Source organism: Chiloscyllium plagiosum, chromosome 19 (assembly GCF_004010195.1).
Source record: "Chiloscyllium plagiosum isolate BGI_BamShark_2017 chromosome 19, ASM401019v2, whole genome shotgun sequence".
In the NCBI taxonomy this organism is placed as follows: domain Eukaryota; kingdom Metazoa; phylum Chordata; class Chondrichthyes; order Orectolobiformes; family Hemiscylliidae; genus Chiloscyllium; species Chiloscyllium plagiosum.
The window spans coordinates 42,569,778-42,588,710 of record NC_057728.1 but is presented as its reverse complement, the minus strand read 5'-3'; the positions used below and the strand labels follow the sequence as shown (position 1 = coordinate 42,588,710).

Here is an 18,933-nt window from a genome sequence, read left to right as displayed (position 1 = left end):
GCAAGAAAATCTCTTACTGGTTACCACGTATTGTCTTTCTTCGGCTGATGAATCAGTGTTCCTCCATGTTGAATAACACTTGGAGGAAGGCACTGAGGGTGGCAAGGGTGCAAAATGTACTCTGGGTGGGGGATTTCAATGTCCACTGCCAACAGTAGCTCGGATATAACTACTAGACTGGGTCTGCAGCAGGTGGTAAATGAACCAACTGCAGGGAAAATACATATGAGACCTCATCCTTACTAATCTGCTGGCTGCAGAAGCATCTGCCAATGACAGTATAGGTAAAAGTGACCACCGCACTGTCCTTGTGGAGATGAAGTCCTGCCTTCACATTGAGAATAACCTCCATTGTGTTGCATGGTATTATCACCGTGCTAAACTGAACAGACTTCGAACCAATCTAGCAGCCAAGACTGGGCATCCATGAGGCACCGTGAACCAACAACAGCAGCAGAACTGTACTCCAGCACAATCTGCAACCTCATGGCCTGGCATATCCCCCACTCAACCATTACCATCTAGCTAGGGGATCAATCCTGGTTCAATGGAGAGTGGAGGAGGCATGCCGGGAGCAGCATCAGGCAGACCCAAAAATGAGGTGTCAACCTGGTGAAGTTACCAAACAGGACTACTTACATACCAAGTGACATATACAGAAAGTAATAGACAGAGCTAAGCGATCCCACAACCAGCGGATCAGATCTAAGCTCTGCAGTCCTTCCACATCCAGTCATGAATGGAGGAGGACAATAAAACTCACTAGTGGAGGAAGGTCCACAAATATCCCATCCTTAATGATGGAGGCCAACATATCAATGCAAAAGATAAGGCTGATACATTCACAATAATCTTCCGTCAGAAGTGCCGAGTGGATGATCCATCTCGGGCTCCTCCAGTGGTCCTCAGCATCACAGATACCAGTCTCCAGCCAATTCAATTCACTCCACGTGATATCAAGAAACAGCTGGAGGCACTGGATACTGCAAAGGCAATAGGTCCTGATAAAATTCAAGCAATAACACTGAAGACATGTGCTCCAGAACTTGCCACTCCCTTAGCCAAGCTCTTCCAGTATAGTTACAACATTGTCATCTACCCAACAATGTGGAATATTGCCCAGGTATGTCCTGTACATAAAAAAGGACAAGTCAAACCCAGCCAATTACTGCTCAATCACTCTGCTCTCCATCATCAGTAAAGTGATGGAAGGGGTCATCAACAGTGCTATCAAGCAGCATCTGCTCAACAACAACCTGATCAGTGATGCCCAGTTTGTGTTTTGCCAGGGTCACTCAGCTCCTGATCTCATTACAGCCTTGGTTCAAACATGGACAAAAGAGCTGAATTCCAGAGGTGAGGTGAGAGTGAGAGCCCTCGATATCAAGGTTGCATTTGACTGAGTATGGCATCAAGGAGCCCTGGCAAAACTGGAATCAATGGGTATCGGGGCAAACACTCCACTGGTTAGAGTGAAATCTGGCACAAAGGAAGATGGTTGTAGTTGTGGAGGGTCAGTCATCTCAGCTCCAGGACATCTCTGCAGAAGTCCCTCAGGGTGGTGTCCTAGGCCCAACAATCTCCAGCTGCTTCATCAATGACCTTCCCTCTGTCGTAAGGTCAGAGGTGGGGATATTCACCGATGATTGCACAGTGTTCACTACCATTTGTGACTCCTCAGATACCAAGCAGTCCGTGCTTAAACGCAACAATATCCAGGCTTGGGCCGACAAGTGACAAGTAACATTTGGGTCACATAAATGTCAGACAATGCCCATCACTAAAAAGAGGCACTCTAACCACCACCCCTTGACATTCAACAGTGATGGGATTACCATGGCAGCTGCAAGAGCAGATCAGAGACTAGGGATACTGCGACGAGTAACTCACCTCCTAACACACCAAAGTCTATCCACTATCTACTAGGCACAACTCAGAAGTGTGATGGAATACTCGCTGCTTGCCTGGTTGAGTGCTGCTCCAACAACACTCAAGTGGCTTGATAGCATCCAGGATAAAGCAACCTGCTTGATTGATACCACATCTACAAACATTTAATCCCTCCACCACCGGCACTCAGTAGCAGCGGTGTGTACTATCTACAAGATGCACTGCAGAAATTCACCAATGATCTTTAGACAGCACCTTCCAAACCCATGACCACTTTCACCTAAAAGGACAAGGGCAGCAGATATTTGGGAACACCACCACCTACAAGCCACTCACCACCCTGACTTGGAAATATACCACTGTTCCTTCACAGTCATTGGGTCAAAATCCTGAAATTCCCTCCCTACCAGCATTGTGGGTCAACCCACAGCAAGTGGACTGCAGCGATTCAAGAAGGCAGCTCATTATCACCTTCTTAAGGGCAAATAGGGATGGGCATCAATGCTGGCCAGTCAGTGATACCTAAGTCCCACAAATGAATTTTAAGAAAAGGCTTTCAGAAATGTAAAGTTGATTCATTAGGCTCGCTGATTTGGAAACTGGAACAAAAAAAAATACTTGCGATAGTGAGTTGTTGAAATTAGTAATAAAATATTATGCAGGTTAAAAGAAGCTTAACTCTGGGTCTTGGTGTTCTATAATTACACTGAGTATGTTTGATTCCAATTTAGGGCCCCTAAAGTGGATCTTACTACACCTAGAATACAAGTGAAACCTTCCTCCAAAGTAATTATAATGCATGTTATGTCATGATCTGTATAGACAGACACTGATCAATGCACAAGGAGTGGATTCAGTTCATCATTAAGAATTGTTTGGTTTGAAAAAGTAACATTAATATCACCCTTACTGATTAGGAAACACTGGCGAACAGTTTAATTTGACTTGAATTGCTGAAAGCAACGAAGCATCACACAAGTTCTCTCAGACACTATAAATAGGTTTCGATTTCTCAAAATGAGATGGATAAATTACCGACAGCTGCTGAGAAAAACTTGCATGGATGATCCTAAAACTCTTCATAAACATTTCACTAAAGTTTTTTATTATGACATTGATCTCAGCTTAAATCACTTCCTTGTTGTTTCATTTCTTAGTATTATTCAGGATTACGTTGCAAAAATTAAATTTACGACTCAGATACAGAGTTGATGACAAGAAATCTTTTTTCTATTTTGACTATCTTATCTGGTTTTATTGTTGAATGTAACAGTAAAAGGCATACCTAACAAATATGCAGGGAAGCATTACCTCGACATTTTCAAAAATTACTATTTGTCACAAAGGTCTTTTTAAATTAAACTCCTTTGCTTGCACTGCTCTTTAAACACAAAAATAGTTCATTTATCATAATTGCTTGATACATTTTCCAATTGAAAAATCTCTTGTATGAATTGACAGAATAAATGGAAAACAACATAAGTATTAACGCTTGAAAGCTTGGTTTTACATTCCCTTGCCAGCACATGATATGATATACAGGAACATGTTAATACAGAAACGATAAACATAAATGGAAAAGCAATTTTTCTCATCAGTAGATTCTGAATGCTGAAATTCCAGATGCCCTGAACATACTAAGATGGAAGGACAATCTACTTAAACTTACAAGCTTTTTCTCATTGATTATGAAATGATAGCCATGATATGACAAAACTAGGTTGAACCACATAGTGTGTCATTTCTGGACAGACCAAGAGTACACAGGTTTCAGTCTTTAGGATAGAAAGTGGTCCTTACTGAGTGAGTTCTCCAGGCAGTAGGCAAGGGCAGAAAGGTCCAATTTCACATTACAATGCTATCATGTTGGTGCAGGTGGCTTTGCAAGCATTCCAGATGGCTGCTTAAAATCAGTAACAGGCCGCCCATTCGTTTACGTTTGGAGGGCACAATGTCTGCTGTGACACTCTTCTGTAAAGTTGTTTACAGATGAGAAAAACAGATGCCAACAATACATAGCTCAGAATTCTACAGTAACCATTTAAGTTTGCTCCCCCACTGCGTTTCAACCCCATTTCATCTGCATCAAGCCCAACTAAAGAGCCACTGCCCAGAAGGTGAGCAGCTCAAGGTCCAGTATCTTTAATTACTCAACTGCCTGAGGAGGCATGATGATCATTAACAGCTCATGAAACAAATTTAAATAAGAACTGAAGCCTAACTGTCAGCTGGCATTCATTCCTTTAATTTTGACCCATATTGCCAACTAAGGATTTCCCATCCTTTGTCTTCACTGAGTTACTTAGTTCCAGGTAAGTGTACTATAATTCATGTCCTGATGAAGGAGCGACGCTCCGAAAGCAAGTGTGTTTCTAATTAAACCTGTTGGACTATAACCTGGTGTTGTGTGATTTTTAACTTTGTACACCCCAGTCCAACACTGGCATCTCCAAATTATAATTCGTGTCAGCTTCCTTCAGTTAGTGGGTGAGAAAATGCTCTTGGTAATTATCCAACATATACATATAGGTCTGATGAAGACAGAATCAAGTGCAACCACGATGCACTCAGACCATAAAGCCTGACAGCACTTAAGGCCCCTATATGAACTGAAGTCACTTGGCTGAGCCACTAAAGGTTGCTGTCATATATACAGCTTAAAGCATTGCTTCTGATAGGTCATAAGATAAAATCAATGAAGATTGAAATGAAAAAGTTATTGTGATATTAATGTCGAGTGGTTTAATTAGTTGCAAGAAGAGGAGAGGGATGTTTGTACACAAAGGAGTGTTGTGCTGTAAAAGCATCAAGTCAAAACTGATTACGGAGTAATTTCTTTGCAATTAAAAAGAAACGTTTTCAAACTATATTGACAAGTTAGAGAATGCTAACTATTTAGATTTCAATTTTCAGGATCACAGGAAAGTGCGAGGAAAGTATCTTACTACTTACTTTGATCTCTAAATCATTGACATTGCTTGTTCTCTGACATTGAAAAGAACTTTGAGAAGGATATTGAAAGTTAAAAATATGTCAGGACTGGCAAATGCTGAGAAGAGGCCGTTATCTCTGAATAAAATGTTTAGAACTAGGGTGCTTAGATACGGGAACAGCATTTTTGACTGAGATCAGATTTCTTTACTCAGAGACCTGCATGTCATTGTGGGGCGTTTGCACGGTGGCTTGCACTGCTGCCTCACAGTACTAGGGACCTGGGTTCATTGCCAGCCTCAGACGACTGTGTGGGATTTGCACATTCTCCCCACGTCTACATGGGCTTTCTCTCGGTGTTCCGGTTTCCTCCCACAGTCCACAGATGTACAGGACAAATGAATTGTCCATGCTAAATTGCCCATAGTGTCCAGAGATACATAGGTTAGGTGAATTAGCCATGGGTAATGCAGGGATAGGGTAAGGGGCTAGGTCTGGATGGGATGATCTTCAGAGGGTCAGTGTGGACTCGATGGGCTGAGTGACCTAATTCTGCACTGTAGGGATTATGTGATTCTTTACTCCTCAGAGATTTGGGTGCTCAGTCATTGAGTATAATCAAAGCTAGTCTTTAAAGAAATCAAAGAGAATGGAGATCAAGTAGGAAATGGAGTTAGGTTGGGGCTCACCCATGACTTTATGGATTTACGTAAGGGAAATCATGTAGACAAATCTACAGGAATTCTTCAAAGATATAATCAGTAGAAATGATAAAGGGAAGCCAGTGAATGTGGTTCATTTGGAATTTCAGAAGGTTTTCAACAAAGTCCCACAAAAATGAATAGTGTGCAAAAAATAAAGCTGCTAGTGTTTAAGTATAGATAGAAAACTGGTTGGCAGAGAGGAAACAAGCAGTAAGAATACATGGGTCTTTTTCCAAATAGCAGGCAGTAGGTTGCCATAGGAATCAATGCTCAGACCAACTATTCACAATATATGTTAATGTTTTAGATGAGGGAACTAAATATAATATCCCAAAATTTGCAGACAATACAAAGCTGGGTGAGAGGGTGAGCTGTGAGGAGGATGTAGAGATGTTTCAGTGTGATTTGGACAAGCTGAGTGAGTGGGCAAATGTATGGTACATGCATATGAATAAATGTTGAGTTATCCACTTTGGGAGCAAAAATACAAAGGCAATTTATTACCTGAAATTGACCAAGGGGAATGTGCAATGAGACCTGTGTGTCTTCATACACCAGTCACTGAACGTAAGGATGCACGTGCAGTAGGTGGTCAAGTAGACAAGTGATATATTGGCTTTCATTGCAACAGGATTTGAGTAAAGGAGCAGGAATATCTTGCAGCAATTGCACAGGCCCTGGTGAGACCACACCCGGAATATTGTGCATAGTTTTGGCCTCATTATCTGAGGAAAGATGTTTTGGGTATGAAGGGAGTAATTCCTGAAAATAGCAGGTCTGACATAAGCGGAATGGTTGAATCGGTAAGGATTATTTTCTAGAGAATTTAGAAGAATGGGGGAGTCCTCATAGAAACCTATAAAATTCTAACAGGACTAGACAGGCCCAATGCAGGATAGATGTTCCCTCTGACAGTGGAATTCAGAATCAGAGGCCACAGTCTAAGGATATGAGATAAACTATTCAGAACTGAGATGAATAGAAATTTCTACAGCCAGAGAGCGGTGAACCTGTGAAATTTGTTCCCACAGAAAGCAGTTGAACCTAGAACATTGTGTGATTTTAAGGAGTTTGAAATAGCGTTTGGGGCTGAAGATATCAAAAAAATTGGTGAAAATTAGGAACAGGTTACTGAATTGAATGATCAGCCATTGATCATAATGAATGGAGAAGCATGCTTCAGGTGCCTACTCCTACTATTCTTTCTATGTTTTCTACGTTTGTATGTTTATCAAATGGCAGTGGGCCTATGGTTTACTCTTGCTCCTATCTCCCTGTTTTCTCAAGCTCACTTTGTCATGGAGGTTGAAGATTGAAGATGTGATCTCAAAGTAGATGACACTATTTAAGGCATCATCAACTCCCTGGTTCTCATTCTTCAATCTATGTTACACAAAATCTAAAGTATGACTGGATCATTTAACAATTATGTTTTATTTCTGATAGTTATGTTAAGAAAGTAATATGAACATGAACATTTAAGTACTGCTGATTCAACCTAACCTCACTGAAGATAGATTGTTGATTTCATCATCAGATTACAGATTTAGCTATTTGACTTTTGCTTTGCCATCCTTAATAAATAACAAGCAGCTACTTCCAGCAACAGCAAAGCTCATACAGCAGAACAAAACAGGCAGCTTTTTCAGAAATAAAATATCTGCCCAATGCAACCAAGAATTCCATTCAACCTTTTCATATAATATTGCCAAACGCTGCAAGTTGGTTTGTATCAGTTATTTAAAATCAATTTATGCCAACTGCCAATGGGCTATGTTAAGCTTGTCTCAATCCAATTTTTAAAAAAACACCAGCAATCAGTTCAAAAGCTCAGAACATTTAAGTTATATTTGTGTTTGTATTTCTTACTTAGGACCATAAGAAATAGGAGCAGAAGTAGTCCATTCAGCCCATCAAGTCTGCTCCACCATTCAAAGAAATCATGGCTGATTTGATAATTCACAACTTTACTTTCTTGCCTTTTTCCCATAATCCCTTGCTGATTAAAAACTTGTCAATCTCAGCCTTAAATATACTTAATGACCCAGTCTTAACAGCCCTCTGTGGTAAAGAACATTACCGATTCACTGTGCCTTGAGAGAAGAAATTCACTGTTAGCCTTTTCTGAATTGGTGGAATGAAAGGTTTTAAATACTATTCGGTAGTGGTGTAGTGGCAATGGCTGTGGACTTGGAATCTAGAGCTACAGATGAATGCTTTTGGATCATGGCTTCAAATCTTACCATAATAGATGATTAAGTTTGAATTTAATAAAATCTAGAATTAAATCCCCCCTAACCTGAGGATAATCATGTAGCCATTGTTGATTGGAATGAAAACAAAATCTTGTTCATTAATCTTTTAAAATGAAAAGAATTGCTATTTGGCTTCCATGTGATTCCAGACCTGCAGCAATGTGGTTGCTTCTTAACTACCTTCTGAAATGGCCTATGAAGCTAATATTTTAAAAACAGTTACAGAGAAGCAACAAATGCCACCCTTGCCAGAAATGCCTACATCCCATAGAAGAATCAAATTAAGAAGGTCCATGGAAAATGCTTGAGCAATGCTTTAAGTCAAAAAATTATATTTGTATCCTTGATCCCTTAGCTACTCTATTACTGCCTGGTCAATATTTCTGTTTCTGCAAGCATATTGATGTTGAGTGGGGATCCGTTTGGCTTTATTGAGTCTTCCATACTCCTATTTCACAATTTTTAACCATAGAATTGATGGGGTTTTTTTAGGTGAAAGGAATTGCCAGTTACAGAGACAGGGTCAAAAGAGATCATGTGAGTGAGAATAACCTGGTGTGGAGTGTAAGCACAAACCTAGACAGGTTTGACTGATTAGTTTCTCCCTACATTGTCAATATTATGTAATCTAGTAAATCAGGCAAACATCACTGTTCTGTCTCACATGCTGCTTTCAAATATATCAGCCGATACAGATACTTATACACAAATCAAAAATGTGTTTAGGGGTAAGGAATTGTAGTTTAAGAAATAGGTTTGACATTGAGAAGTTTATAGAGTATTTCATGGATCAAGAGCTCAGTTTAGGTATAATAGAAGGAGCTCATTTGGCTGAAATGAACACTGTCTGTTGTTTCTTGCTTATCCCTATCATCTGTGTGCCAACAGATGTACAGTGATTGATGGTCAAGCACCATCTTGATTTTAAAATTCTTATCCTTGCGTTTGAATCCCTCTATGGCCTCATCCCTCAGTCTTTCCGTAATTTCTTCCAGCAACCCAACCCACTAAGATCCCTGCACTCCTTTAACTCAGGCCTCAATTTAAATCATTTCCAGTTTCAATTCACTGGTAGCCATGCCTTCAATGGCTTACACTTCAAGGTCTGAAATATCCTCCCTCCACTCACCACCTTCAAGATGCTCCTTAAAACCTATCAGTTTGACCAATGTACCAATTTTTCCTTACGTAGCTCAGATTTCATTTTATAATGGCCCTGTGAAGTATCTTGAGGTGTTTCATTAAATTAAAGATTCTACATAAGATTTTGTTGATGCCACTGGAAGGACCAAGATCTTGTTCATATGATGGTGGTGGCTTATTCTGTCAATGCTATAATAATGGTCATAAGGCAGAGGGGCTACCCATTGTATTACTTTAGAGAGAAGACAGACAGATCTAGTGGCGTCTTAGCAAAGAGCTTTATTGGATTTGTGGAAGTTAGACACTGTGGGTGTACCTACACCACATGGATCATAGCATTTCAATAAGAACTCTCACCACTGCCTTCTCAAGGGCAATTAAGGATAGTCAATAAATGCTGCCAAGCCAGAAATGCCCACAATGCATGGACAAAAATATACCTAAAAGCTATGGATGCTTGAAGGAGCCTTTTTGGTCTCTTCAGGGTCCTATGAAACATAGGCTGAGAAGGCAAACTGGAAGTTATCAGTTTCCATACTCAGCTTTAATTAAGAAATCATCTTCCAGATGAAAGTTCTTCCAAGAATTTCCTCTCTTTTGTCCATTCTTGATTAATCCATCCCCTACCAAAGCCCATAAATTAGATTGTTGAGGATACATGAACATCAATTAGCCACAAAAAGACATGACCCACTCTCACTAGTATCTTCACATACAGATGAGAAAGGACACCACTTCGACAGGGACAACACATTCATCCTAGGAAAGCCAAACAGAGACACAACTGAGAATTCCTAGAAACATGCATTCCAACTGGAACTCTATCAACAAACACATTGACTTGGATCCCATTTACTACCCCCTGAGAAAAAGAAGAGGAAATGACATCACCACAGGAAATGACATAATCAACCCAAGGAAACCTAAACTCATAAATTAAAAGTAGGTCAAACAACCAATGCTTCATCCGGAGGCTCACTGATGATGTTACCTAGTATGGTTACAAAACATCTGAAACTGAACCTTCCGGCTCAGTGAGCAAACCTACAGCTTCAAATCTTCTCAAAACTCACTAAGGTTTATTTGTGGTTGACATTTACTTGTTGATGACTCAAAATTAGCAATGACACTGCAAGTAAGTAAGAACTAATTTATATACAACAGTCTTCAAAGACTGAAAATATCACAAAATAGCTCACAATCATTTATGTTTAAATTGCATAATTGTTTTGTAATATAACATGCCTAAACAAGATCTTGCAAACAGGAAATGATTAATGACTAGTTAATCTATTTTTACCGAAATGAATTGACAGATAATTATTGACCATGAAATTATTTTGCTGATCTTCAAAATGCCATTGGATGATTTAGCGCCTCAACATTAAAATGCAGTCTTGCTTCACTATCCCATTGGAAAGAAGGTACTTCTGACAATGTAGTACTTCCTAAGTACTGAATTGCTCTATCAGTCTAGATTCCTTATTAACAAGCTTCTATAAGGCAAGACTGATATCACTGGCTCAGGGTGACACATGAAGTTGGGGCTGGAATACAGGAGACTGGACTGTTGTTAGGTCTCAAATGTACACTTCGGAGGGAGAGACGTTACTTTTTAGGATATTGACCGTGTTCCCCTTAATTGGCATGGAGGCAGATTGCCTGCCCAGTCAAGAATGACAGATAGATGTTAAAAGTGGACAACAAATCAGATATTTCCAGATTGACAGCAGCAACAGGTGCAGTAAAGGGCAAGTAACTGAGAGGACATTTCAACATGAAGTGCTCTCTTACCAGCATTTTAAAAACCCAAATACATAATGAAAAATAAAAGTCATGCCTCCACTGTAATGGTTCTGGATTTGGGGGTCATGTTGTAAATATCCATTTACAAGGATGCCTTTGGCTCGACCTGCATCCAGGCAGGCAAGGAAAGATGGAGCATATGCTAGAGCACTGTCCTCCCCAACCTATCAATGGGTACATCCAGGAATTTCAATTGCCTCCTGTAGTAATGAGGTCAGCCAGGTGGATCTCATAGAATATGTTCCCTGATTGGGGCTATTAATCTGTTCCAATCAGGGAGCCCTGGCTGACAGATATAAGCAGGAGTGTTAGAGGTCCTCTAACTCTGAGAGCTGGATCAGTGTCAAGGACGTATATATAAAGGCTGACTTGGTGATGGGATACTGACCTTTGTGGAGTTATTTCACCTCTCTCCACATGCCCCATCCCACCCCACAGCAGGTCAGGAAATGGAAACCAACAGGAAAATCCTAGTGAACCTCTTTTCACTGCCCCTCACAAGAGTCTTAATTCAATGAATTAGTTGCCTGTCTCATGGCATTGAGCATGCCATGCTAGGCCCAGAACAAACATGGTGTCTCAAGAAGTGGGATAATCTGCATGATGAAGCTTACTTGGTGCTGAGAGGACCTATGCAAGTCACTTTCCCACACATCTTAAAGATATTATAGGCAGAACAAGTACCTAGGGAGGAAGTCTCTTAATGAGGAAGCACATGGGTGAATTATGGCTATTGGTCACCACTGGATATGACATTCCAGTGGAAAATTCTGCTCTGATTTCTAAATGTATCTTCATAAAGCCACAAAATAGCAAGTCTGACTCTATTTAGCTAAGTGTTGCTATGGATATATGTGTTAGATATAAACATGTACAGATTTGCAGCAAGATTTAGAATACTACGAACATCCACTGTATTTTCCCAACTAAACTACTTGATACTCACTTGACTGCTTTGCCTTGTATAGTCCAGGTGTAATCATGAAATTCATTACAATATCCTGTTCAGCACTGTTTATTTGCAAAGGTACAATGTCCCCAGTGATCTTGTTGTTTGCAATAACAGTGTCATTGCACAAATAGTTAATGAACATAAACGGTCCTTCTCCGAGATCTGAAAATATGAAAGAATGATTTGTGACTTTCCATCACTATATTGGTGGAGACATCTACATATGAGAAAATAATATAGGAATTGCATAAAAAGATGAAATTTCTTCTGCTTTCCCATCCCATACAAGGAGCATGGTGGTTGAAGAACTGTGTGATGGAGCCAGCACTGCCTCCTTGTTTGCCTATAACTTATCTTCTCTGCCCAAAGTGCTACTGACCACCATCCTCCCTGATAATACCATGTGCCAGCCCTGTGTGTTGTTATTGCTGTGGCTTGGCAGCAGAAGCTGATGATATTCCATAACAACATGAGACCCAACTCTTTACACAATTTCAATTAGTGACCTCCCTAACCACTATTTTACACAACTTTTCTTCCATACAGTCAAAAAGTACCAGCAGAACTTTCCATGTTTTTCAGATGGGTGCTTTCTAGCAGTGTCACAATGACCCCTGAACCAGGAATATAGATTGGGGTCATTAGCAGGGGGAAGTAAATAGTGTGCAGTGGACGAAAATATCTGTCATCTCACATTGACACAATACACATAGTTCTGCAGTGAAATATAAACAGAGTTTAGTCACTTTCGTGATTAAAGAAAGACAAAGGGTGACACCATGGCTCAGTGGTCAGCACTGCTGCCCCACTGACTCAGGGTTTGAATCCACCCTCAGATAACTGTCTGTGTGGAGTTTGCTTGTTCCCCCTGTGCCTGCGAGGGTTTCCTCTCACAGCCCAAAGTTGTGCAGGTTAGGTGGATTAGCCATGCTAAATTATCCATAGTGTCCAGGGATGTGCAGGCTAGGCCGATTGGCCATAAGGAATGCAGTTTTAGAGGGATAGAGTAGGGGGTGGGATGCTGTTCGAAAGGTCAGTGTGCACTTGATGTGCCAAATGGCTCACTTTCACATTGTACGGATTCTATGAATTGCTGTGTTAATATTATTACGATGTTATTGAGAATTAACATTTAATATAGTTTCACAGGAACTTTACTGATCAAAATGGACACAATGAGATAAACATTTGTTGGTAACATTAGTCATAAAGCAAAGCACACCTAGATGACCAAGAGGAAAATCAGAGCATGTTTCCATTAGCTTAAAATATAAATGTGGGCTCCAAAGTTTGCCAAGCAAACTTACTCAAATAAATAACAGCCATATAAATCAGGAAAGTGCAAAGCCTGATCTTCAGTCTGTGCTGAATAAATACCAGTCAGCAATGGAGATATTACCTATCGTTTCTACATTGATCCTCATTAGGAGTAAGAGTTTTAATGTTTTACATTGAGCAGGAAAAAGCACCACATATTGAAGACAAGCAAAAGCGAGAATCGAGCATTTTAGACGAGCTCAGAGAAAGGTAGGTAAAGAGTTTTAAGTAGGCAATTGTAAACAGGAAAGTGGCAATTCAGAATTCACAAAGGAAATTCCAAAACTGCAGTGTCTGAAGGGCACTGCGAAGAAGGGCATCAAGTGAAGAAAGCACAGAACACAGAAACATACTGCAGTCATCATGTATGTTTGTCCTAAGAAATCACCCAAACACAAAAGCACAATTGAATGATGGTGACTAAAAATGTCATAGGAACACAGTGTGACACCTACTGAACGTGTGGGCTATATACATAACTTTTAAACTACATGGACATGCACTTGGCAAAAATTTATAATAATTCTTATATTTCACTGAAATTTAAAGAAAAAAGGTTCCCTATTTTATTTAAATGCAGTACATACCTCGATTGTAATATTCACAGTCAACAGCTGAAACATATGAAAAAGGTCGAGTAAGTAAAAAATAATCAAAGCATACATGTTGCAGTTAAGTGTTTATATCTCTTTAAATCATTCTGCCCTTTTTGTATGTATGCATAAGTTAAAGATCAACATGTCCTAATCTATGAATTCTAATAATGATAAATATTATTCGAATCTACTTACAATGATTTACTTTAGAGACTCAGATTTCTGGCTTAGTTTAATTAAATTTTGATACATATGCGGGTTTCCTCCAGTTTCATCCCACAGCCAAAGATGTGCATGTTAGGTCGATTGACCATGGGAAGCTGCCCATAGTGTCCAGAGATGTGTGCGCTGGGTAGATTGGCCATGGAAGTTACCTGATTGTGGGGATAAGTAGGGATGTGTGTCTGGTGAGGTGTTTTTTGGAGGGTCCTTGTGGACCTGATGGGCCAAATGGCCTGATCCACACTGTAGGGATTCTATATCTTCAATCTAATTTTACTTTGAATTTTATGATATGTAACTTTTATGAATTCAATTCAGTGGAAGTTTATTGGAAGCAAAAATGGCTGTCCAAAAAACTAACTTTAATGTCATACATTATTCTGCAGTATGTATTCAACCAAAATCATGATTGCTATTCCTATGTTCAATTTCTGCCCTTCTTATTCCTCCGTTTCAAGAAAAATCTTCAGTCAGCTAACTGCAGCAATAAAAGAAAAGATAAACTTTATTATCTCACAAAGCTAACTTGTATAATAGTATTAACTTATTATTGTCATTTTTGTCATTGTTACCTTACTTATTGAGATGATTGCGATTAACATTATTCTAACGCTAGTAATAAAGCCAAAAATGGATGTTAGCTGGTTAAAATGATACCTTGCAGGCATTCCATTTAATAGATTTAAATTCAGTACTGCCTTCTAATTTCAAATTATATATTTTTTTCATGATTGACTTTTTTTGTTATAACTGAGCTGATAATGTGTTGCTGGAAAAGCACAGCAGGTCAGGCAGCATCCAAGGAGCAGGAGAATCGATGTTTTGGGCATAAGCCCTTCTTCAGGAATGAGGGGCTCATTCCTGAAGAAGGGCTCATGCCCGAAACGTCGATTCTCCTGCTCCTTGGATGCTACCTGACCTGCTGCGCTTTTCCAGCAACACATTATCAGCTCTGATCGACAGCATCTGCAGTCCTCACTTTCTCCTTTTTTTGTTATAATTCAATATCTTGAAGCATATTTTTTCAACGTAATATTTCTCAGGTACCATAGCTAAAATGTACATCCTGATAATACTCACGGCAAATACTGGGTGATCTCCAATTAATCGAGACTCCTTTTTGACAGCAGGTATGTGCATATGCTGCAACACTGGTGCAAAAACATTCACAGTCTCCACCACGGTTACAGTTACACGTGTCTGTCAGACAATTCTTATAAAACCAGGTAACGTCAACCTGGAGAAAACCAGAAATGTTCATTGCTATCACAAATAAAATGATGTTATTAATGGCAAATTGTATCTCGCACCAGTCCTAGAGTCTGAGTGAACACAGTACAAAATGTAATTTGATGATGAGTATCAATTCTTGAACATTGTCCAAAATCCCAAAATGTGACCCCTTTTTGAATGCTTTAAACCCAGCTAAAACCCACAAACCTTTATTGGTTTCACTATTTATTACATGGAGAAAAATAATGTTTTTTAAATCTCAGAACTTCTTTTAAATGACACAGCACTGCCATCTAGAGGTATTTAATAGCCAAAATATTTTACAAAGCCAGGTGAGACAACACATTATATATGTTACTTTGTTCGGTTTAACAGATAATTATGATAAGCAGTACATTAAGCAAGCTAGAAATCACTCTGCAGATTACTATATATTATAATTTTGTTTCAACTGCATAGTATAAGCAGACCCTGAAGTAACTTTCATTTCACAATCCAAGGGACAAACAATAACCATCGACGGTGGGAGAAAATCTAAGCATTTGCCCTTGATATTCAGTGGTGCTACTACAGATGAGTTCAAAATATTCAACATCCTTGGGGGCACCATTGACCAGAAGCGTAAGGCCATTAAAACAGAAAAAAGTAAGAGAAGGCCATTCAGTCCATTACCTTCACAGAGGAGCTTTTCCCTGTTAACAAAAATAGTTACGCCATAACACCATCTGGGGGATGCTTAATCTCATGAATGTCCATCATAGAAGACAGCTGCTCCAATAGGAAAAGTACTTTATCCCTTGCAGTATGCTGAACTTTTAGATCAAGCTATTTCTTCTTATCCTGAATCTGTGGACATTGGTTTGGCTTCCATGGAGTCATTTACAGCTTAACTTAATTTTGTTGAAGTAAATCTTAATTCTCAAACTGCTGACATGTCTGTGTTGAAGTATGTAAGCTCTTTATTCCAACTATTTAACTGCAGTTGATTTCTTCCTTCACCCTATCTGAATGTCTTCAGGGTGAAACACATATGTTCACATCCTAAGTCATGGTGCTAGAGGATTGTATAACATTATCTCTGCCACTTGCATGAATAAGACAAAGGGTTGAAATGTTGTTTGTGAACTTGTGTCAGCTTATCATCCAAATCAGAAACAAATCTGCAATATCAAATTATTCACCAGATAGTTGTGCCGGCTGCATACCTTCAGTTAAAGGTTCTTTTCTGGGGTCAAGCAAGTTGTTCTATTCATTCTTGTTCTCAGTATTTGCTTCTACTCCTTAAAATGCTGATTTTTGTCTTTTAATCTACTTCAGTGATTGGAGTATTTGTCAGACCTGTATAATTGCAGATTTCACAGTGAGCTGTAAGACCTTTAATTTATTTTGAGATGTCTCACCACCAAACGACCGACTGAGTCCTGATTGTATATCTGGCAATGTCCATGTGTTCCTGGTGTATTTTTTCCAAAATGTTTTCCAAAAGAGAAGCAAATGAACTAATCTTCAGGCATATACAAGTAAGTGGCCTATGATTTTGAAATGATGTTAATGCTCAAAGCATGTTTTCTTGGTAAACTTACTGCACCTTTGTTCTGGCCTTCATTCAACCCAATACTGGCGAATAGCAGCTCACTCTCAGCCACTCCTTTTTTTCCTTGACTAATTTGCTTTAGTCTCTTTTGGCTTGCTGGCCATTGCTCTCTCTCAAACACTAATTTTATGCCATTGTGGATAATCGCAATGAATGATTTCATCTTTTTGGGTTCTGCAAATAATTGAGAAAACCAAATGAAACCTACTAGTTTGCTCTTTACTCACTTGCTGACAATAGTTTGTTCCTGGACTAGTTGTTCCTTTGGAACTTCTTCTGCCTCTCAAGAATGCTGGGGTCAAGACATTTGCATGTTCAAGTGTGACAAGCATAGATGTGTATACATTGTCAACTCTGCACTCTGGAGAGTAGTATTGTGGGTATCATATCTATAACCTTGAGAGTTATTCTATCTGGACCATGTAATTTCACCTCTGCAGGATGTCATTTCTGTTCCTTCGGTCATGGAATTTCATCTGACAAACAGTGATGCCTGCCTGTTTTAAGCTCAAAATAAATGAGCTTTCCACTGACTTTAACAAAGTCACTCAAACTCAAGTTGCTTGAATTCGCAATTTCACTTAGGAATGCTATGTTTTTTTTTAACAGTAATGGTTGCCTTACATTGATGTCTTTGTGCAAGTAAGCATTTGGCTTTCTATTGCTTGAAAATGGGTTCTACTTCTGGCATTAACCTATAGTTGTAAATGTAACATTCTTTTGTAGTAGCCAGTCACTGTTTGTGCCCAGGAGACATTTTTTTGTTGCAAAGCTGTTAGTATCCAATGTTTGGCCTACTTTTCATGTTAGCTTGTCAGGTATGACTGTAGAATATTTATACCTTATGAAGTCAACAGGTTCTGTTGCACTCCAGTGATAAGGTTGTCCATTGTCTCTCAGAATTTGTCTGGGAGTTTTCCTGATTCCAGCTTCTAACACAATTTAAATCGCTTTCACCAAAACCTAAGTCTTCCTTGACCATAATAAATCTGACAAAGATTCATTGGTTTTTCCAACAACAATCTTTTTCTTTTCAATTCAAGCTCCATGGCAACGGTTTTTCTTCTAATTTGGTAATTATGAAATTAACTATGTATTCTTCTGGATGCTGAGATGTTCTGATAAATCTTGCTCTTCTGAAAACTTTGCTCACAAATTAACTATAAAAAGCTGCTTGAACATCTTCAAAGGTATTTGTACCTTGTTTTATATTTTGGTGACTTATAACATTATCAACTGAAGGTGCTATTGAATATAATAAGGTATTTATTTGTTCACCTTGAGATTTATAATATAATTTGAAAACAATGTGATGTCTCAAATACTGCTTTTCCAGCGTGTCCAATAATTTTTTTCACAGGCAAAAGGAACACTTTCATACCTTTCACACCCAATTACATTATGCACATTGCTTTCTGCAAATTTTGAAAAAAATGTATGCAGCCATCATAAATCTTCCCACCGAATCTGCTGTTTAATTTCTATGTCTCTTTCATGGCCTTAAAATTTTTCTATCTTCTTCTGTCAGACTCTGACTTCTCAATCTTTTAAATTGCCCTTTAGTAATTTTAAACCTGCTCCCTAATGGTGCCAATGCAGCATTAATTAATTTAATAGTGTTCAATTTCACGGCTATAGCCTTGCCTCATAGTGCCCCTCACTATGGCAGCAACACACATCATGTATGTATACCCTATTTAACTTCCATCTTTCGTATTTTGGTCTTTCACACTACTCATGTTGAGGTTTCTATCTGAAACTGTTGTCACAATACATACCATCTCTACAATGTACTAGGCAAACTCATCACGTTTCCTTCAACAGCATCATCCTCTATCACTTAGAAAGAAACAAGGTCAGCAAGGATAATGGAAAGTAACTTCCCTTCCAAGTCACATATCCTAATTTGGAAATATTTTTAACAATTCTTCACTGTCCCTTGGTTAAAATCCTGAAACTCTTTCCCCAAAAGCACTGTGAGGGCATCTACAACATAAAATGTTGCTCACCACCAACTTCTCAAGAGAACTTAATGATAGTGAAGGAAATGCTAGCCTTGCCAGTTGCATGAACCAGTGAAATTAAAAAGCTCACCATTCAGGATTGGCAGGCAATCACTGTTAAGGTACAGTATGACAGAGCCCAGTTATAGCCCTTACACAACAATCACGCTTGGTTCCTACAAACTTAACATTGGTCGTATAGTGAGGTAACTGTTGGGATTTACCGACTCTAAACATACACTCTGCTGAAATGCTAGATTCCTTGCACCCTTTTTGATGAACTGCCT

General features: G+C 39.1%; 1 protein-coding gene across 2 annotated transcripts in view; it reads right to left on the bottom strand.

Moving 5' to 3' along the window:
- otogl (otogelin-like) overlaps positions 1 to 18,933 on the bottom strand; it is a 216,746-nt gene that overhangs the window by 85,831 nt on the left and 111,982 nt on the right. For both annotated transcript variants that reach the window (XM_043709667.1, XM_043709668.1), the window contains exons 30-32: positions 14,897 to 15,053; positions 13,586 to 13,612; positions 11,676 to 11,843 (exon numbers count right to left, since the gene is read on the bottom strand). In XM_043709667.1, coding sequence (XP_043565602.1) covers positions 11,676 to 11,843; positions 13,586 to 13,612; positions 14,897 to 15,053 — 352 coding nt within the window. The remainder of the gene's footprint in view (positions 1 to 11,675; positions 11,844 to 13,585; positions 13,613 to 14,896; positions 15,054 to 18,933) is intronic.